At 50.9% G+C, this 22,148-nt stretch overlaps 1 protein-coding gene across 1 annotated transcript in view; it reads right to left on the bottom strand.

The window, feature by feature from the left end:
* MINDY4 (MINDY lysine 48 deubiquitinase 4) overlaps positions 1–22,148 on the bottom strand; it is a gene marked incomplete at its 3' end in the record, with an annotated part of 99,061 nt that overhangs the window by 27,478 nt on the left and 49,435 nt on the right. The window contains exons 7-13 of the mRNA XM_084229899.1: positions 21,527–21,636; positions 19,050–19,166; positions 17,638–17,726; positions 9,126–9,227; positions 7,427–7,490; positions 6,466–6,531; positions 1,414–1,481 (exon numbers count right to left, since the gene is read on the bottom strand). Of these exons, the coding sequence (XP_084086025.1) occupies positions 1,414–1,481; positions 6,466–6,531; positions 7,427–7,490; positions 9,126–9,227; positions 17,638–17,726; positions 19,050–19,166; positions 21,527–21,636 (616 nt within the window). The remainder of the gene's footprint in view (positions 1–1,413; positions 1,482–6,465; positions 6,532–7,426; positions 7,491–9,125; positions 9,228–17,637; positions 17,727–19,049; positions 19,167–21,526; positions 21,637–22,148) is intronic.

Raw genomic sequence — 22,148 nt, 5'->3', positions numbered from 1 at the left:
TGCCAAACCACCCTAGCTGGACACACATCTAAAGAGGGTAACTCGCTCCCTGGCTCCCAGTGGCGCCTGCAGCCGTGGTCCAGAGCAGAGCAGAGACACCCTATACACAGAACACTAGAGGGACCCTTATACAGACAGGGAAACTGAGGCTGGGAGGATCACACTGCCAGATATCACCAGGCCTGGCCCTTCTGGGAGCTCAGCTTCTCCTAAGTGAGCTGAAGGGTCTCATCCATACATCTGGGGTTGCTCACCCAACCCTGTCAACCCAGGGATTAATACACCCAACCCTGGGGAGAAGGCGGCGTGGCTTGTAGTCTCTACCTGGGTGAACCTGGCCAGGAATGAATCATATCATTATGGCAGGATTAGAAGAAAATGCTGTACACACACGCGTGCAGCAAGGTCAGCAGCAGCAAGCAGCAGGGAGGCCAGCAGCACTAGGTCTCAGGTCCCTGCCATCCTCCTTCTGGTACCAGAGCCCACTGACAGGGGAGCAGAGCCTCCGTCAGTCAGGGCCTCCCAGCCTGAGCACCACAGGCCTATTCTTTTCAGTCCCCGCTTATAGGCATCTCCTCCCCCCTCTGCTTAGAGTTGTTCTCAAATCTTCCCTCACACCAAGCACCCTCCAAAGTGAAAGTTGATTGTCCCCAGGTCTCCATGTCCCAGGGTCTGCTCTCTGCTTGGAAGTGAATGGAGCAATCAATTATACTTGACAAAATTATGAATGTGCTACTAATCTGCTACCTTCACTGGTGACATAAGGTCTAGGTGACAAATATGGATAAGAGGCCTAGAAGGCGCCTAAGGAATGAGTATGATGAAAGAACTCCAGCTCTCAGGCAGCCCAGAGGCCAAGTTGATAAGAATGCAGGATCAGGGACCCAGGCCCTCCCCGCACATACACACACCCTCTAAGGTCCCCAGACACATGTCCACTCCCTGTCTCGGAGCTAGCCCTCGACATAAGCCTTGCAGCCTTCTCAATTGCTTTGGCCTATGATGAGATTTCCCTTCTCTGAGCTTGTGGGGATCCCTGGTCTTGTGGGAGATCCAGTTCTCAGACTCAATTGTCAGTCCCACACTTGTCCAGGGGAGCCCACCTGAGTGCGTACGTATGTGCACACTCCTGTGGGACCCCAGCGGGACAGCAAACTCTTTGAGGGGGGTGTATCAGATCTTTCCCAAACTCCCCAGCACACATGGGGAGACCAGAAGAAGGCAGCACTGAACACATGTGTATGCAGAATGTAACTGTTCTCTCCTCTACCAGCCAACTGTCCCCTCATGCATCCCAAGCACACTCACTAAGTACCAATGATGTGCCCAGTGCCCCCTGTCCGAGGTTCTGGGGAGCAGCAGTGGACAAGACACGCAAGTATGGCTCAGGAGTAGAGGGAGAAAGATACTCACAGTTCCGTGGACCTGGACAGGATGGCAGACAGAGTGAGCAGGACACAACCATAGGGGCCCGCTTCAAACTGGGGAGAGGAGAAAGGAAATGAGCACCTCCTCCCCCTCATCTCAGGACCACACCCCAGGAGCAGCCTCACCATCTGATTCTAGTTTACTTACTCTAAAGGACTGTGTAGAGAGCTGCACAGAGAGCAGCAGAGAGCTGCCTTGAAGCAGAATTAGGGTCAGAATGGAGAATGAGGTGAGCAGCGCAAGTGCTAGGTAAATTCAATCTTTGAAAAAAAAAATTTTTATATTTTCTTCACCAGGGACTTTTCGGATTAATTTTAATTTTTTTCAGTATCGCATTACAATATTAGTTATGCTAACTACTGAGTTTTTGGCACCCTTTGAATGTTGTGCCCAAGGTGAATGCCTTACTGGTCTTTCCCTAGTCCCTAGACAGGTTCGGAGCCCAAATCCTGGAACCTGGCTGCCTGGAGCCTGGCTCTGCCACTCCAAAGTACATGATAGCAAGGATACTTCTTAACTTTTCTGTCCTCAGTCTTCACACCTATGAAATAAGGGTGATAATAAGAATAGGACCTACCCTTTTCAGGTAGTAATGAAGATTGAGATAATCCCTATAAAGCACTTAGAACGGGGCTCAGCACCTGTGTTAACTAGTACAATGCTGGTTCTACATTGCCGTGTGACCCAGAAAGCCACATCCCATCCTCTCCTCCAGGATCCTCCATCCCCTGCCCCAATCGAAAATCAGCGTGAAGAACTTACAGAACTTATCATACTTTGGGGGAGATACCATTTCATGGGAGCTGTTCTGTTGAAGATACTGCCTACTACAATAGCCAGTGTTCCTTGCATGTAATCCATTTCTTAAGGCAGGGGGAAGCTTGTTTTCTTAGAACAATGAAAATTACATAATTTCTCATATCTCCATTTTTTGCCTTGGCTGCCAGGAAGCTTCAGAGCCAAATATGGTGCTCAACTGTGGCAACTATTTCAGCTCAAGATTCTGATAAAAGTATCTTTTCCTCAAGATATAGCCTTTGTTTTCAGTCAGTAATTCAATTAGCCGGTCATTAAAAAAAAAATAGGGAGTTAAATTTCCGTGCCAAGAGGTTGTTCCTAACTGTACTTGTGAACAAGAACAAGACGGACATGGATCTGTCCTCATGGAAGTAACAGGGAAGGAAGAATAATAAGAAACCCGAATAGGGTGGGGGGGAGATCTGCCCTGAGAGGAAATACCAGGTCCTCTGGAAACACCCAGGAAGGGCCTTCAAAACAACGTAGGATTTAGGGAAGGAGGGAAGGTCAAGGAAGGCTTTTGGAGGAAGTGGTGTCTGAACCCAAGGGACAGTGCTGTTCTCAGCCAGAGGAAAAGCACACAAAGACTCAGGGGCAAGAGACGGCAGGTTCACCGTGGCTGGAACACAAAAAATCTCCAAGGAGATTTTAGAGATAAGGAAACTGAGGCACAGAAGGGTTAAGGAATCGTTTTTTATAAGTAATTTCAAATCTTTTTTTGTGGTAAAAGTGGAATGAATGTGTCAACAACAATCTTAAATCAATCTCTTCTTAGTTCTGTGATCTCGGGTCAGTCACTTCACTCCTGTTGTATTCAATTTTCCCATTTGTAAAAGGAGGATAATGAACATCTTGCATATTTCCTCGTCTTACAGCAAATATCCTAGGAGGTCAAGCCTGTGAGATTGCTCTGACAATAGCAAAGAGTAAGGCTGATCACCTCCGCGCGGGGGACTCAGGATGGAGATCAGCAGCGCCTTGTCCCAGCTCTGCTACAGACTTGGACGTCACCTTACGGAAGTCACAACATGTCCGTCGTTCTGTTTCCCCTCTGGAGAACTACCACTTCTGCCCTGGACTTGCACTCCGTCTCGGGGAAGCCATGGAGCACATATGCCTGCCTGGCCTGCGCGCTCACAGCGCTGCGGCGAGGTAAGGAACACAGAAGCCATTGTAAATCCCAACTCTCCATGTGAATGTGGAGAATTGCTAGTCCTGCTCAGACCAGCATGTTCCACAGTCCTTGGAAAACCCTCAAGGGGACCTCTCGGGGTCTGGATATGGCCGTCTCTGTGGGCTGGCTAAGAGAGACTGCTGGGGATGGGAAAGAGCCCCCACCTGGTTTTTTGTTTTGTTTTGTTTTTGCCCTTGCAGGAACACAACTGAAGAGCATCAATATTCTGTTTTGTTTGAAAGAAAAAAAGTTATTAAAATTATTTCATCAAATTCAAGCAGCCAGGATCTGGACGGTCGGTCACAAGCAAGGGGCCTGCATTGAGAGGCGTGCTCAGGCAGGGCAATGTGTCAGAAGGCACCCTGAGGGGCCAGAGAAATGTCAGGGACCATTTGGGAAGAAGGGTCCTTTCTCCTGTGCTGCTCAGGCCCTGGAGAGACCTGAGCCCACCCAGGAGCTCCAATCAGAGGCAGGGGCGGAGGCATCCCCTCGCTTGGGGAAGAGGGGGGTAAGTGGTGGGCCAGACACTTCGCCCCAGCGGGTGAACAGTAATGAAAACACAGTGAGAAGGCTATTTATTTTGGGCAGGGATGATTAAGCATTCATTTCCAGGTCTGGCACGAAGAACCCCTCTTAGGCCCAGGCCATGAAAAATGAATTTGGTAAGGGCAGTGCTGAGGCAGCTCAACAGCTTCCAGCAAAAACATAAATTGAACGACAAGGGGAAACACTGCCTTCCAGACTGAGGTGGGCCAAATATCGACTGCTTGTACCCAGGGATGAAGCCGGGCCAGGAGAGGGCTTACTGGAGGCCAAGAACATGGTAGAAAGGCGGCAGCTCCCTCCCCTCTTGCAGTCCCCACTCTCTGAACCTCTTTCACAATCACTGTCTTGCTGAGGTTTCACTGAAGTCCTGGGGGTACAGGCCAAAGGAGAAGGGAAGCCCCATCTTATAGACAAGGAAGTGAAGACCTTGGTGCTGAGGTGACTTATGGGGCCATCAATGGGCAGAGGGTGAACAGCCAGGGCCTCAGAACCTTGGGTTGTTTGGTCAATCACTTCAGGGTCCTCCTTTGCCCCCTAGAAGCAATTCCCTCTTCTGACCCTGCTTTACCAGAGAATGTTGACACCAGAGCCCTCGGTCCCGGCCTCCCTTGTCAAACCATGCCCAGCTCAGGCTGAGCTCGGCAATCAGATACACTGCTGTACCCTCACAATGAGTTGGGTATATTTAATAGTAGGCTTCCTCTCTGCTTGTCTAGAGATAGCCTGGGACTTTATGTGGACAAGAGTCTTTCCCATGCATTTAAGTCTCTTCTTGAAGAGTTACAGTTGGACTACAAAGTTGCACATTATCTGCTAACTACACCATCTCCTATTTTCCAGATGAGGCAGCTGCGGCCCAATAGCTTTCTTGAGGCCACCAAGAAATAATCCAGAAGCAGTCCCTGAACCTCTACTCCAGGACCTTGGTGGTGGCATGGGGCCAGGTGGTGAGTTCCCTGTGGGCAGACAACACTGGACTATCCCCAGAAAGAACCAGAGACAGACAGGGACAGTGAGCAAATGACAGCCAGCCAAGGACACCCCAGTACCCCTCCCACACAGCTCCCCAAAAGCCAGTGCAAAAAGAGCTTTCTAGGCTAGGCAAGCTGCCTGGCACTGGACTGAGTTGTTCCTGAGGCCACGGTTCTGGGGGAGAGAATTTAAGGGGTTCATCACACATTTTTCTCCCTGAAATCTCAGGGCAGGCCCTGTTTATCTACCCAAGGGGCATGTGTGCTATCAGGGCCAGGACATTTCCAGGCTGTGCCCAGACTCTCAGCATCTTCGGGGAGTTGTGCTGGGGAGGGGACTCTGCCAGTAGCGGTGTTTGCTGAGTTCTCCTGCTCTCCAGGCTCACTGCCCCCAGCATCCTTCTGGAGCCTAGCCCAGAAGGCTGAAGGAAGGGCAAAGAAGAGGCACAGGAAGTTTGCCTGCACCCCAGGAAAGAATGGCTCAGTGTCCTGCTCTCCTTCAGTCCTGACACACACAAGTGTGCACCATGGCATCGTGAGGCCTTCTAGTTGGGGATCTCAAAGGCCACGTCTCCTGGGCTTGACCCATGCTGACTCCTCCCTTTTATTTCTACATGTCTACAACTAACTCTTCTGAAGGTTGCCTTACATAATCATGACAATGGGGATCAGAAGAGCCACAAGGAAAGCTAAGCTCGCTGGGGACATGAAGCAGGGCTCTGGACTCTAGGCACCACACAGTGCTCTGAGAAAGTCACTGCTAACACCATCCAGTTCACAGGTGAGAAGACTGAGCAGCACAGAGAGGTTAAGCAAGTTGCCCAAGAGCACAGAGCTACTAAGGGATGTAACCTAGAAGCAGGCCCAAGCCTAGGGTTCCGGAGAGTGTGTTCTGTACCCCTGGAGCGTTCAGCACTCCTCTGCAAAGCCAGAGTCCTACTCTGAATGCCCTTGACCGTGCTTCTCTCACACTCTGGCTGTACTCCACCCCACCCCTCAGCCAGGAGTGGGAGTACCGTTTTCTGCCTCAGGGCCCCTGCCTGGCCTAGTCCTGTCTCCTGAGATGTCAAGCAAGCCCCTGTCCTGAGAAGGGTCTCTACAGTGGTGCTCAGACCTTCAACCCTCGTTCTTGGCACCTCCCCAGGAGGCGCCAGGCCCCGTTCACTGACAAAGGCTTCTTTCTTCCAGGATGGCGGCTTCCCTGCTGACAGAGAGAAAGCACAGTCTAGTTGTTTTCACCCTTCACTCTGACCCTGTTCTACCCCAGCTCTGTGTCCTGCAGCCTCTGCTGTGGCAGTTCTCTGTATTGTGATCGATGGCCAGTCCTCAAGGGTGTGGCGGCAGCAATTGGATCACCTACCTCCAAGTCCATGCTTCTCCAGCCTAAATCATCCCCCTGCCCTCAGCCACACACCAGAGCCAGCTCCAGGACCTTCCCATCTCAGGGTGAGGATGAGGGCAGGCCAGTTCCAGCTCACCAGCATCACTTGAGCAAAGAAAGCAGAAGCTTAACAAATCGCATCCCAAGAAGTAAACCATTGGCCATACCTGATGGATATTTTGTTGAAGAAAAGTCACCAGCTCCTCATAGCAGGTCAAATTGTGGAGTATGAGCTGAGAAGACATAAATACACAGGGTGAACTACCCAAGCCCCGTGGACACTGCTCTCTCCTGGACAGCACTTGGGTATGGCGCTGCAGTCAGGAAGGGGTTCTTGGAGCAGGGAAGGGGAGGCACTCCCACACCTGTGTGCAATGTACTGGGCAGAAGGGCTGAGCTGGGGCTGCAGGATGAAGTATGCCCTGCAGAGGCACTGGGCCTCCCTCTAGAGAGGTCCCATTTAGAGACATCATAGGCCTCAGGCAAAGGAGCCTGGCAAGAGGCCAGCAGGCAGGGCCACAGGCTAGTCATGGATATCTGAGTGAGCAGCTGGGGTGGGGGGCAGGCAAGCGATCTGGATGGGACACCACTGAACTCAGAACACTGCCTGCTGGATTTAAAACTGGCAAACAGGGGTTATGAGTCTTCTTTACTTTCACAGGCAGATCAGGAAAAAATATGTTTTAGAGAAAACATCATCAGCAAAGTAAGACACTAAATTACGTTGTCTTACTTAAGTCTGGTTTATAACTGGATCTCCACCCTGACACAGCTCTTTTCTACCTTCTAATTTCCTCTCCCTGTCCACCTTCTGCCCCCTACTCCCCTCTCCTAACAATCCCGGAGAGGATGCTAGACACCCAAAGGCGGACACAGAGAAGGCTGTGGTCAGCCAGAGCCATCATCATGGGGCATCCATCAACCTCGGGTCTTAAAGCTAGTCTAGCGAGAGCCCACCCCCAAAGCCCTCCACCTCTGCCCCACCCCCATCCCAGGCACGGGCCTCTGCAGGCCCGGGCTGCAGGGAGGGCCAGCACAGCCCCAGCTGAGGAAGGATTTACTTATATGAAAGGAGACCGTCCCCAAACAAAGCCAAAGGTTGCGTGATAATTTTCCAGAAAGCCGTACTGTTTCTAAGACTCCATCTGCTTTGTATTTCCCTGTTGGACTGAACTGCTGTGTTCCCGAAGCCCTAAAAAGGAAAAGGAGAGGCATGAGTCCTCCGCGTGGACAGAAGACATGCCCCTGCGCCAGCGCAAACCACATGTGCCGCTAAATGAGGACAAATAAAAAGATGGCTCCAGAAGAAAGAAAGGAGCCAAGGGTTTCTCGTTTTTTCCCTGCTTGAACTCACCCGACAGACTTGAGTCCAGAGAACTCACTAGCAGGGAGAAAAAAAGTAACAGGGAAAGAGGCAGCAGCAGGAGAGCCTGGGATGACCAAACCCAAGTCCTGGCAGTAGGAAGTGCCTCTCGCCACAACTGACAACAGTATTTCCAGACTAAGAAATACTGGCCTGCCCTTCCTTTTCAGAGAGGTGGTGAATTCTAGCCTCTGTCCTCTCTGAGGCTCCCCACCTGCCCTTGCCAGCATCTATTACACAGCCGCCTGCGTGTGCAGCCCGACAAGGCCGAGGCGAGAAGCAGGGCTTGGGTTTGAGGATTACTGTGCCAGTGGACCTGCTGGTGGTCTTGGACCAGTCATTCCTTCTCACCAGTCTTCTGTTTTCCAATATTTGTAACAGAGTGAAATTGAATTTTTGCTCCTCTGCAGTCAGGGCTGCCAGGCAGATCTTAAGGCCTGAGGTTAATAAGTTAACTAGAACACGGTTACCATAGACAATAGGAATAATCACAACGATATTGGTACCTGACACTCACGAGGTACTTAGTATGTGTCAGACATTGTCTTAAGCACTTTGCATTCATTATTATTCATCATTTAAAGGATTTAAACAGACAGGTAACATTATTTATTGTCATTATTATCATTATTAACATTATTTATTATATCATTTATTTGCATCAACACATTTAATTCTCACAATCACCCTACTAAACAATCATTATCATTCCCTTTATCCAGTCGAGTAAACAGATGAGGCACAGAGAGGTTGAGTCAATTGCCCAAGATAACTCAGCCAATAAGCAACAGCCTCTGGGGTTCCTTCTGTTCAGCACTGTGCTGTAGTGACCACCGGGCTCCACCCAAGTGTGGCCCTTGGTCCCAAAAGGTACCCCCTTTACTAAACCTCAGCCATTGCCCTGGGATGAAGTGATGCTTCCACTCCAAAGACTGAGGTTGAAAAGCCAGCAAACCACCCAGGTGGCCTACAAAGGTGGGTCCTCCACCTGGGGGAGGACAGGAGCAGCAGGGAAAGACAATTCTGGCTCCACTGCCAAGCCTCCTTCTCAGCAAAGGGAGCCTGCTTTGGGAAGAATGACACAAATTGGCAGGGTGACTGATTACTAAGGCTGTTTTCTGAGGTCTCTGGATCAGAGGAATAGAGGAGCCCTGGCTGCCTGGGCCAGAGGCTGGTAACCCACCCCAGAGCTCCTCAGGGAGGGAGGCAGGGCAGATCTGACCCCATACCAAAACAAGAACAGAACTACATGGAGGGCCAGCTGCCCAGCCTCTCAGGCCGGCTGACTGGGCTTGTCCCGCTTGGGACACAGGGCTAGGCTTGGAGGACACGCAGACACGGTCCTTGTGGCCAGATGGTCAGTGTGAGAAGATTTTCCCAGAGTGAAGGAAGCACACGGCCAGCTCACCCACAGCTGGACCCTTCCAGGTTAAGTGGTAGCAGCATACCCTAGGAGGCACTTACAGTGTGACCACGGCTCTCTCGTGACCGCCAGCTCGCCACACAATGTCTGCAATGGCCAGGGCGAGGCAGTGGCTCCTGTGGGCGTTTGAAGGTTGCAGCTGCCTGAGGATGACAAAGGGAATGCATTTATGCCTCTGGGGATGTAACCAGGGATGGTGCAGCCCTGTGGGGGGGTGGGGGGGGTGTTTTTGCCTCTGCCATCCAGAGCGGCCCCAGCAGCCCAGGCACTCCCGCAGAGCCTGGAAGGACGAAGCCAGAGCCAAGGGGAAACGCTGAAGGAGGGGCCCTGGGCTAGAGGAGGAATAGACCAGGGAAAGCACCACACAAGCAAAGGTGACTCAAGAATTGGCAGGGCCTAAGGTGTGTGTAAGAAAGGGCTGTGGAGTCTGACAGAGTCCAGGAGGCTAAACCAGATCTGCTTGGGACTGCTGTCATCCCAAGGAAAGAAAGCCATCCTAGCACATACATGGCACTGCCCTGCCTGCCAGACCAGCGCCCACATCCCTGCCCCTACAGTCCTGCAAGCAAGCGCTCTTCACTCCCACCTACCCATGAGCGTCGAGGCCAGAGGTGCAGAAGCCTGACTTCTGGGTACTTAGACATCAGGGATGGGGATGTGGAAAGGACTCAAGATGACCTCTAGGTTTCTGATGGGCACATGGTGTTGCCTCCAATTGAAATGGAGAACATGGTGGGACTGAGGGGAGCAAGGTGGGGGAGGGGGCTGAGGGCAGTTGAAGGAGGATGATGAACTGCACCTTGCACTCACTGAGCTCGAGGTGCACAGGGAACCCCCAGGTGAAGTTGTCAGACACGTCGAAGGCCCAGCCGGTTGGGGTCAGGTAGAGGCTTAAGGACCACCAGCACAGGAGGAGGCCTTGTCATAGGAGTGACTAAGATTTCCACAGAGAGGTGAGGAAGGGCAGAGGCAGTGGCCAAGGATGGAATCCCTGGAGCTCCAGCAGATGGGAGGTCAGGAAGCAGGAAGGGGGCATGCAACAGTCCAAGGAGCTAAAGGGCTCCAAGAAGGTAGTCAGCAGTGTCAGTAAGGGCCGAGACCCTTGTAATGAAGATGAGGAGGAGAGGGTCCCTGTGCATGAAGTCAATGAGTGGGAAAAGAGTCAACAAAGATGGGTGCCTCTCTCAATGTCATATTTCCAGTGCCTGGCACACGGCGAACAGTCCATAAGGGATAGCTTTTCCCTGTTGTCTGTGGAAACACCTAGTCCCCCTTTGGGCTGCGTGGAATATCTGATGTGAAAGTGACAGTGAGCTCCTGGCACCTGGAAATCCTTCTGACTCAATGAGGCCAACAACAAGCACCAAGCAATTGAAAAGTGAATAGCACCTTGTCTGGTCAAGTGGCTGCCTCAAAAAGCCCGCCATGCTCCTCGAGGAAATGATTACCATGGTATTGCCCACCCATTGCGGAAACACTGGGTTTCAGGAGAGGTCAAAGACTAAGAAACGCACAGGGTTTCACAGACAAAGGGGAAAGGATTGGATATTTAGCTCTGAATTCAGAACCCACAAATGTGGATTCTGTCATAGCTCTTCCTGCCCTGCCTCCATCCACAGGATGGTCAGTCATGTGCTATCCACTGTGCCTCCAGAGTGTCCTCACCCACGGCCGTCCCATCCCTGTCTGGGTGTCCGGCTCCTCCACTGAGCCGTTACAACCCATGCCCGACCAGCATTTCTGGCATCTCTCCTCTCTCCTATCACACTGCTCTTCTAAACACAGCTGTGACCAGGGCACTTTTTCCCACTTGACTCCACACGGGTAGGAACTATGCAAAGTTATGCCTGGATTGTACACTCTGCCTAGGACATGTAGGTTGGAAAACCTCCAGACACGGGACAAGGGTTGCCTTTCAGACAGTCATCGCTCTGCACTAACTTACTGAAACAGGTAATGCATGATTGAAAGTTTCTCAGCGTAGCCACAATCAAGACTGGAGAAGCCAACCTATATTGAGTACAGACGGTCCCCAACTAACGATATTTCACTTTCAGTATGGTAGTCAATAAATTACATGAGCTACTCAACACTCTGTTGCTTTATATTAGGTAATTTTACCCAACTCTAGGCTAACATGAGTGTTCTAGACACATTTAAGGTGGCGCGGCTAAGTTATGATGTTTGGTAGGCCAGGTGCACTTTTGACTTAAGATATTTTCAACTTACAATGAGTTTATTAGGATGCAACCCCATTGGAAGTCAAGGAAAAGCTTATAGTGTGCCAGGCACTGTTAGAAGCACTTCACTTGTATTATTTCGTTCATTGTTGAAACAACCCTATAAAGAAGATATTATCCCCTTTTAAACATGAGGCAATTGCAGCACAGAGACTAAATGATTCACCCAAGGTCACTCAATTAGCGAAAAATGTTCTGAAAATTTTAAACAGCATTGAGGGAGGAACAGACCAGGAGAAGAAATAGACCAAGAAAAAGGAATAGACCAAGAAAAAGGGAAAGTGGGACCAAATGTCCTGAACCCCTGGTGTAGGGAACACGCACAGCTTTGCCTTCAAGGCCGCGCTTCAGCACTGTGTCCTATCGGGGCACTGGTTCCTGGCCACAGGCTGGCTCCCCATCTCCTGGGCTCTGATTACCGACTCCCTGAGCCTCCATGTGTCTAACAAAAGTCATCTTTCTTTCCACCAGCTTCCATTTAGTAACTCTCCCAGTGCTGCCACCTTCCCTGGGCCTTCTCCAGCTTGCTCTTTTTGAGGCACAACTTTCCTGAAAGCTCAGTGGAGCTGGGGAACATGCCATGGTCAGAATGGGGTTTCCAGCTCACAGGCCTTGGGGAAGGCCCCTGCCCTCACTGGCCTGGTGGCCTAACCATCACTCCAGTCTTAGCACTCTGCCATTTTACCTGCCCCAAGGTGGAGGGATCCATGCATGTGTGTGTACATGGGCAAGTGTATGTGTGACAATCCAGAGAAAAGAGGTGTGGAGAATGGCACAAATTGGCAGTGTGGCTGATTACTAAGGCTGTTCTCTGGGGTCTCTGGATCAGCAAAATAGAGGAGAGCAGGCTCCCCAGATCAGAGGCTGGTAACCCACCCCAGGGCTGCTTCGGGCTCTCTCTTTACTAGAGAACTCAGTGTCTCTCTTCTCCAGAGAACCCTTGGTGACAGGACGGTGCTGCATCACCTTCTACGGTCAAACGCCTACCATGGATCTAGCACTTGGCCAGGCTCTTAAGCCAATAAAAGTTACTTTGAGTCTAATAACTCACAAGTGCAGGATAAAGACAGTCAACTGGGTGTGGTGGCAGGCTTAAAGGAATAGTTCATTCTGTGCTTGCCTAGGCACAGCTCAAACACACGTTCCCCCAAATTACCTGAAACGACCTGACCTGTCCACTCTGATGTACCCATTAGTCTGAATCTACAGAAAATCGAGAGGAAAGCCGGCAAATAATGGGAGGCCTTCTGCTCCCTCTCAGGTTCAGAAGCCACTGGAGTCGGTGGGAAGAAAGCAGGGCCTTGGCCCTGGGGGCAAGCCCGACTGCTCCCATGACTGGCAGGTCTTGAACAAGTGTTCTCTTTCTCTGGGCCTCGGCTTGTCAAATTTCAGACGGACATGGAGATGAGTGGGCAACTTCCTTGTCCCGGGGGTTCTGCAGGCAGGAGAATGAGGGCTCATCATCTCTTCCCAGGAGCTCAGCCCTAAACAACCCCTCCCCAAGTGGAAAAACACTGATTCCTGCCACCAGGCTCTATGTTCCCCGACTGAGGACAGGCGGGCTGCCGGCCTGATAGAACGTGTGCTAATGAAGCCAGACAGCGCTGCAGAGCGAGCACCACCCCTGCCAAGAAGCCTTTATTTCAGCGTGACTTCCCTGGAGGACGCAGTCTCACATCCTCTGTGCTACTTGCATAGAACCCTTTCCCTGCTGGTTCTGGAGGAGGCCTGGAGACCCAGCACAGGACAGCGCTCGGGTCCTGCCCCTGCGCTCCCCACCCACGTAGGGCCCAGAGTCCGCAGCTGCAGGTGCTGCCGCTGTGCGGAGTTCAGGCCACCGCAGTGTCCCTGCAGAGAACAGAGGTGCTCGCCCACTTTTATTTTAAGCTGATTATTTCCAAAATCCTGGTATTTCAGAGTCAAAAAGGAGCACTGAAACCAGTACACGGAGCCTATGCAGGAACATCAATGACCCAATGAACCAATATTAAAATTGTACAGATAACAGCTGAGCTGGGAGGAGCTAGGGACTGAGAGGTTCCCGCCACGATGCCAAGGGTCACCTCTTGCTCACATGAGGCAGTGTGTCCCCAAGGGCTCACAACATGACTCTTGACTCTCCTGGACTGGCTTTATGTAAACTGGGGGAAAGGGAGAGGTCCTGCCAAGAAACCTTTCATGAAATACAGACTTGACCCTCGCTCACTGAGAGTCTGTCCAGACATCCAGCACTCTGGTGTTTTAAACTCATGGAGACTCAGCCCCCCTGGGAACCCCTACACCCTCACCCCATCGAACCACCCTCAGTCCCCTCCTGGTCTCTCTGGCTTTCCCATTGCTCAGTCTCTTCAAGGACACAGCAGTATGGTGTGACAGATAGCACGTCACAAGCCTGGTTTGGCTCTGCCACAGATGCCAGGTGTGACTGGAGTAAGCAGTCTGCCCCCTCTGGTCTCAGTGTCCCCATACGTATCACAGCGGGCTACTTCTGTGGTCCCACTCACTTGCACAGTCCTTGACGATTTACAGAGAATTTCCTTTGCATTTCCTTACTGAATCAGACAGCCAGGTCAAAGATTCACAAGTGGAAGAAGTAAAACCCTGCTCCCAGGGAGCATAATCCAGGTCTCTGACCCAGTTCAGTGCTTTCAGCACTCCCAGTCAGGGAGAGAAAAAAAGAGCACAGAGCTAGCCATTCCCCTCTAAGTCTCAGCATGGGCACCTGCAGGCTATACAAATGCCTACCTGGTATGATGACTTTCTGTGGCCTTTGATCTGCAGGGCCTCACTTCAGTAAAGCCACGGCCCCACCTCTGCTCTCCTAGTTCATGCCTCCCTCCTCTGCTGGCAGCCTGGGACACTGGCCCCTCACATCCTGTGTCTTTGCTTGACCCAAGTCCTAGCCTAAGCCTGGGAGGACTCACCCCTCCCACCTCCAATCACCCTCCAGCCCCCGGAGGAGGAGGCTCTTTAAAGCCAAATCCAGGACAGGGAAAGAGGGAGGGGAAGATATGGGATAGGAGGAATGTGGAGGTATCTGGTGTCTCTCGTCCACAGCCCACCACCGCCTACCACCACAGGACCTCCCCCAGCTTGTGCCCCTCAGTGCCCTTAGGCATTTTCAGCAGTCCTGGCTAGATGAGAGAGCAGGGAGCAGGCCCACTAGGCTCAGCCTGCATGGAAAGCAGATCTGTGTGCAGGGTCTGGGGCAGCCACGGGGAGGGGCAACAAGAGGAGCACCCATAGTTATGGGGGTCCAAGAAAAGGCAAGGTCACTTCAGCATCATGAACCCCTCCACACTTCCTGAACAAAGCAGCCCTAACCAGCGGACACCCTCGCCTGGTTGGCCGACCTCCCCGGGTCCAGCCCCTCTGTTTCCCCAGAAGCTCCTTCCCACCAGCACCCACACACAGAGCCCGTAAGTGGCAGCAGTTCCTCTTTCTCTCCTCTCTCTCTGCCCACCCTCTATTTCCCCAAAACCCAGCTTGCCACCCCCAGCCCAGTCTCTGAGGCCCTTCCGTCCAAGCTGGCCCAACTCCTCTCTCAGGATCCAGCAGACAGACAGCCCTCAGAGACCAAGGCTAAATTGCCTCCTGCGTTTCCTCCCTAGCGGCGCTTCCATGGGGCAAAACCCTCACCTGGTTGGTGCTTAAATAGCTATCTGTCAATATAAATTGGGTCAAGTTTGTGCCTGGCCGGTAGCTGACTGGCCAGCAGTGGGGGTAGAGGAAAACCTCACTTCACACAGTTGCTGTTTTCTCTCCACTCAAAGCCCATCTTGGAGCCCAACTGATGGTTCTCTCCCCTCCAGCCCTGTCCCCCTAATCGGCCCCTGAAGATATGCCTGGGGGATCCTAAAGTTCTTACATACTTTTAGTGGGGTGTGGGGTGGGTGGTAAGGAACCAAGTCTGCCTTGTGCCCTGGGCAGAGAAGGCCTTTCCTGGAACTAACTTAAACATTCCCTCTACCCTGATGGTTAGGGAATAACCCACAGCTTCCCCTGAGGAGTCCAGAGTTCCAGTTCAGGAGCAGCTCTGAGGGGCACTGAGCTGAAATGAGTTATGAGACGCCTCCCACGAGGGCCCTCCCAACTCCCTGGCCATCCTGGGCAACTCTCAGCACCTCATCAGGCCTGCGCTCTCGGCCCGTGTGCCCTTGCACATGCTGTTCTCCTTCCTGGAATACCATTCCTCTCCCTCCCTGTTAGCCTGGATCACTCGAGCATTTGTCCATGTGTTCATTCAACAAGAATTCTGAGGGCCTCTTCTGTTGACTAGGTGCTGGGCGGATGCCAGAGATGGACTGCGAAGCATGCAGCCCGGGGGGCACCGGTTCTCGTGGGGTTTGCGTTGGGGAGAGGAAGAGGAGGGGAGGACAGACAAGGGACAAATACCGACAGCGATGAATAAGGACACCATTTGGTGGTGGGGTCTGACCGAAGACAGCAGGGGAGACCGCCCCCAAATCACAGCCTCTGTGCAAGTTCACAGCGCTTAGGGGCCCCAAGAAGGGGTTTGCGGGGATTTTTCTAGGAGGTAAAAAACTGAAAGCAGCAACAAGCATGTGCAAGGATGTATGTGAAGGGGAATCAGGAGTCCTGTCTATCCTTCAGATTTGGAAAATTACAACGTCTCTCTTCCAGGAAGGCTTCCCTGGCCCTCTTCATGACTGGGCTGACGCTTAGCATCCTGCAGGTCCCTGTAACCACCTGTCTATTTGTCCTCCTCTCATGCCCAGTGGCAGACCTCAATCAACCCTGAGGTCAAGGCCATGGCTATCTTGTTGAGCCCAGTATTTCCCCTAAACATCTGCCAGGTACTTCCTGCCTACCTCTTTTCAGGGCAAGGAGAGAAAGTAGGCAGGTGGGTGCATATGTGCCCAGAAAGGGTCCTGAGCCCCTGAGGATAGCCAGAGATCCCCCACTTAGGGAGCAAGGACAAGAATAGGGCAAGGTGCGCTGTCGCTGTGGAAATGTCAGGTCACCGCACTTCTGGTTGTTGGTTATAGTTATCTGTCCTGTGGTCAGATATGAAAGAAAATGCCTTATCACTTTGTAAAGTCACTACACAAATTATACTGTTAGACAACTTACAAAATGCCAAGCATGAAAAATTACCTTCACTCAAACCCTATCTAAGACAAAATCAGCTAAGCTGGTCAAATGTGCTTCCTTTGCACCAAGCTCCTCTAGATGTGTGGGGAACTGGTGTCTCCCCCAGGAATCTGAATATGAATAAATGAGGAATGGGTCTTGTTGTCTTTGTAACACTGAAGTAGGAGGCAGGGGAATGGCACTGACATGCCCATGTCAAAGAATAAGTACCTTTCATCAAAAAATTCTGGAACTGGCAAAACTGTGCAGCTGTGGTTTGAGAATCCACGTAATTACAATTTGGAAAAGGAGAATGAAGGTATCTACTGGGCAGGGGGATTCTTCTGGAGAACTGGACATGTTTTCTGGTTTGGTGTGGGTGATGTGTTCATGGGTGTGTGATTTTGTTATAATTCACTGAGCAGATCACATACACGTTGTACACTTCTCTTATGAATGTTATATTTCAACAACAACCCAAAAAAAAGCACTTTGCTAGGAGTTCTGTAGCTGTGAGGGTGACTCCTTTCAAGCCAGTAACTAGGCAGGAGAGGTGGAAAGGGTAAGAAGGTCAGCTCAGGGGTGCTGGCCTGGGGCTGGCCAGCACCTGCCACTCCTATCTTAACACCAACTACAGTGCAGGACTGGGGTTTTCTGTCTGCCCCCAGATCTCACAGAGCATTTATGGAAGACAGAGAATGCATTTATGCCTCTCTGTTATCACTTGTGCCTGCAGAGAGAGGATGTTCCAGAAATCTCTATTGCGTGAGCAAGAATGAGATACCCATGTGCAAACACTTAATGTGCGAGGTGGAAAACAAATGGCCGGAGGGAGTGAAGCAATGTACTGTGGGGCTGGCAGGAATGTGTGGTGATGGCTGTTGGCAGAGGTGAGGTTATGTGGGAAGGGAGGAAGACCTGGTTTCAGTCAAAAAGTCAGCAGCTGGCGTGGGTGCGAACAGGAGTCAGTTGGCTGCTGCGCCCCTTCCAACGGCTACTTACCATGTAGAACAGGACTTACCCGCCCTCGAGGCTTTCAGAAACAAATGCACACAAGTCATTTCAGCTGGTTGGTGCAGGCTCTGTTAGCCAATCACCATTTCCCTTTCAAGAAGAGGGGAAATATCAGGGAACACACTCGTTTCCTTGCTTCTTTTTTCTGGGCACAGGGGAGAAGGCTTGGGGAGAGAAGATATTGCCGCAATGAGTCCTGACTTACCGAACGCAGTCAGCGCTGCCATCTCCTTCAAACAGGAGCTTCTGTAGGACACAGCCTTGGACGGCTGCCAGGACCCCACAAGGACCGCCCTTCAAAGAAGGGAAGGTGTTACTGCCAGTGAAACGTGGCCCAGGGTCATCTGTTCCCCCAAAGTTAAATTCCGTGCACAGGTTACATGGGCTCTTCCTACCCCCTTTCGAGCAGCTACCTCCGAAACAAGGTGAAAAGGTGGTGCTTACTTCTAGGAAGCACTGACCCTGACTCACCAAGAGCGGGTGACAAAGATCCGGGCACCCATGACTAGAGGAAGGAGCAAGCCTGCACTGTCTGAAGGGAGGAAAGATTCTTCACGGCCTGTCAGGTGTGAGGCTAGGATGACACTTTTGGTTTCTAGTCATGCAGAGAAATATTTTCATGTCCACAGAGTGAGGATGTCAAGTATCTAAGCTGCCTTCAAGGTCTATCCTAAAGGCCTCCTCCTCCAGGAAGACTTCCCTAAACAACTCAGCAGCACCCCCTGTGAGCCCTCTCAGCAGTATCCTCTCAGGTGAGTGCTCTTTGTGGGTTGTTTGTCGTCTGCCTTGCTACGCATTAGGTGAGTAATTAGTAATTAGGTGTCCCTTCCCATGTGGAATCTAAGAAGATCCTTGAGAAGCTCATCCCTATAGACACCAACAAATACAAGGACTGGCAGAGCATCAGGCCTTGGGTTTCCCTGAAATGGGAGTGCAAGAAGATGTGTTGAGTTCGCCATAGCAGGGGCAGAAGCTGGTGGTCCTAGGGCTCTGTCTCAGGTAGTGTAGGGCAGAGACTTGAGAAATGGAGCCTGATTAAGTCGCCTTGCTCCCTCTGACCATTTTTGATGCCAAACTTCGAGTGGCTTCTGGCCCTTCAAGAGCGTATCTTAGAAAATATATATAAGCCATGCTTGAGTCCTCTGAGTCCACCCAGATGTACTTGCCTTCTATTGTACCTTCTCCTCAAACCACTCTGTGCCATGACTTGATACTCCTGCCATTTCCTGCAGCCCCTGGACCTCCACACAGTCTCTCCTTTGTTCATGCCACCCCCTTGCCGAGAGCGCCCTTCTTCTAGCTCTGGCCACAAGAAGCCTGTACATTTCTCAGTGCTCAGCTGAAGGCCCTGGTCTCACATCCCCACCAGCTGCAGGGCCTCCTTCTGCTCCATCTCAAAATGGATTCCAGCATCATGCGCTCCTAAGGTAAGGGTGGCACTCCCCAGCCCTGGCTCCACCAGTCACACATGACACTCTGACTGAGTGACGAATGTGGGACTGGCTGCCAATGGATAATCCAGGGGATTGGACAGGATTTACCAAACTGGAGGGAGCTCCATCCCAACCCATGATGGGCCTGCAGAAAGGTCCCTTGGAAAACTGAAAAGCAACCTGCCTTGTTCTGCACAATGCCATATTTTAACGAGGCTTTGTCATTAAAGGAAAAACTCTGAAGTTTCCATTCTTCATTGAAACAGCAAAAGCTGGAACCAAACAGAAGGTTCTTTATGTCCTGTCAAAAGAAGAGAGAGTTGTAGAAGTTGTTTTGAAAGCAAACAATACACTGCTTGGTGTACATACTCCCACAGTAGTTGGTCTTGAACTCTAGCAGGTCAGTCCGTTTTCTAGAAGGGTTATCTATTTTGTTTTTTATTTTGAAAACTCATTCTTCTCATGTTTGAGCAAAGAGAAAATAGACTCTGAGGCTCTCACCTCTGGGACATCTACAAACCAGATTGGCCTGTGCTGGCCCAGGCCCAAATCCTTCAAAGTTCCTCAGAGAAAACTTGAATCACCAGCTTTTAGCTTTACAAGAGAATTTGGAGTTTCTTGACAGCACCTTAGGATCCCTCAGGGAGCCTCTTAACAATCCTGATGCAGAGCCCACTAAATCAGAACCCCTGGGTGCTGAGACTGCAGTATCAGTCAGAACTTTCAAAGCTCTCCTAGGCAACTCCAGTGCGCAGCCAGCTTTGGGAATCATTGCTCTAGGACAGATTTAGCAAACTATAAGCCATAGGCCAAGTCTCGTCCCCCACCTATTTTGCAAATAAAGTTTTATTAGACCACAGCAAACCCATTTGTTTACATATTGCCCATGTTTGCCTTTATACTACAATATGACAGAGTTGAATGGCAACAGAGAGTCAAAAAAATTTATTATCTGGCCTTTTACAGGAAAAGTTTGCTATCCCCTGCTCTATCTAGTACAACGCTTTATATTACACGTAAAACTCTCCTTTATAACATCACCCACAAGAGGTCCCCCTCAAACTCAGCATGAATACCCCAATCAGTAGAGGAAAGAGGGTCCCTCTACCTCCTGAGACAGCCCCACCATTTCTGCCTAGCTCTGTCCTCTCTAACTTCCAGCTGTGATTGAGCCCACTGTTCATCTCCATCAATCCACACCCACCCCTCAGAACCCTAGAACACATCAACCTGTCCCCACTGACAGGTCCTTGGGTGGGAAGGCAGAGCCTTTCCCTGAAGCCCCCTAGCCATGCCAGCCACCTCCTCTTGCTCTGCCTTGATTTTACCTTGCAGAATTTCTGAAGGATCACCAGGTAGAATCTGTCACCACCTCCCTAGGGCCCTCCCTGGGTCAGATCTTTCCTGACTTAGAGTATTCCCTCCTAGAATCAGATCCTTTTTTTCTCTTTTCATGAAGTACAAGAAACTCTGCAACAGAAGCACTTGTCTATGTGTCACCAAGTGACTCGTGCACACAAGAGAGTGCGGGTGAATTCACCTGTGGGGACCTCAGTTCCCCTCTTGCACTATAACTACAATTATCCATGTATTTGAACTGAGTTTCCCAAGAGACTACAAGCTAGGAACTTGAGTTTTCTGGCTGAAGCCCAAGGTCATTCTCTTCACCACAAAATGCCAGCTCCTAGCCAGGCACGGCGTGGCCACTCGATGGCAGGTTCTGTGCCTGGAAACCGGTTCTACTTGCTATGGATACCAGGTCCTGGAATCTTCTCTCTGTGTGGGCTTCAGTATTTCCAGCGGATTTTAGAGATGCTACTACTGGGTCATCTTTAGGTGGTTTTTAGGTTCCCCTAAAGAGGTTGCCCAAAACAAGAGTACCCACTGCAAAGCACCCAGCCCTGCGGCTACAGATAACCAGCGCACTTCTCCGAACTCGGGACCACTGAGATGGGCCTGACACTCTGTGACTTCAAAAGAAGTAAGGGAAAGAGGGAAAAAGCCTCTAGAAAAATCCTTTTACATTTTCAACAGTGTGCTGCGTAAATTATTTGTATGAAAGAAGAGGAAGAGGCCAGCTGTGTCCCCGGGAGTTTTATGTTTCCTCCTGGAGCTTGACTGAAGAGCCCATGGAGGGCCGAAGGCGCAGCACCCCATGCTGCAGAAATCACAGGCCGAGGGAAGGACCAAAGCCAGCTGGCAGCTAAGGACGGAGAGGAATCCGGGACATCCCTGCAAAGGAGGCTGCTAAGGCCAGGAACTGTTCCCAAGGTCCTGTGACCACAGGTCCCTCCAGGAGGCCATGGGTGTGGAACCTGGATATTGCTGAAGAGTCATTAGTACCTTCCTGTCCTTCCCTCACTGCAACCCAGCCAGGGCTCTGTGGAGGAGGGAGTGCAGCAGAGCCAGTTCCCATGACAACTCTCCAGAGATGGTGAGGGAGCTCTGGGCCCGAAGAACCACATCCTGGAACATTTAAACGGAAGGAGGTTGATTTCTCACCTTTTCACTCTGAGCGGGTGAGGGAGTTGCCAGGGCCAGGATGCCATTCTCCTGACCCTCAGTTTAGTTTTTCTTCTCCATCATACCCAAATTTCCATTTTAACACACAATTCACGCCAATTCAAATCAAGACATACCCTCTTTTAAGCTGACACCTACCTTTGCCACTGAGAAGTCAATTGGCGTTGACACTATCTGCAGCTTGAGCATTGATGGGGCTGGAGACAGGAGGATGACTTCTTCCCTTATCAACTCATCCTCCACATCCTCTGAAAGAAAACCGTGATGGTGTGAATCTTGTTATGATACCAGCAGAAGAAAAGGTGCAATTGCTTAACACCATGGACACTGATAAGTTTGGACAAGATATGAATGAAAGGAGGGTTCCTCCACACCCCTCCTCTCTGCCCTTCAGGGTTCTCACTTCTTTATCAGCAGAAAGCAGACTTCCTGTCACAACCCCACGGTGGTCTGCACCACAAGGTTGCTGGGGGGTGGGACCTGGCTATTGGTCAACTGGAAATTTCTGCTGTGGATGTGCTGTGAAACAACTGTCTGGGCCTAAGCCATTGAGTCAGGCCCACAAAACCCTAGCTCAGACACATTTCTTACAAAAAGTGGGCATGACACACATATCTGTCCCCTGAAGACAAACATGAAGAGGATAGCATTAGGAAAAAGAAAATGCCTCCATTACTGATTTATCAATATACATACATATATACACATATATGTATTAGATATATATACTATATATAAATGAAAGCCACAAGTGGCTTAA

The sequence above is a fragment of the Talpa europaea genome (genome assembly GCF_964194135.1).
Source record: "Talpa europaea genome assembly, chromosome: 3".
NCBI lineage: Eukaryota > Metazoa > Chordata > Mammalia > Eulipotyphla > Talpidae > Talpa > Talpa europaea.
The sequence above is the reverse complement of the archived record's forward strand: the minus strand, read 5'-3'. Positions and strand labels throughout refer to the sequence as shown.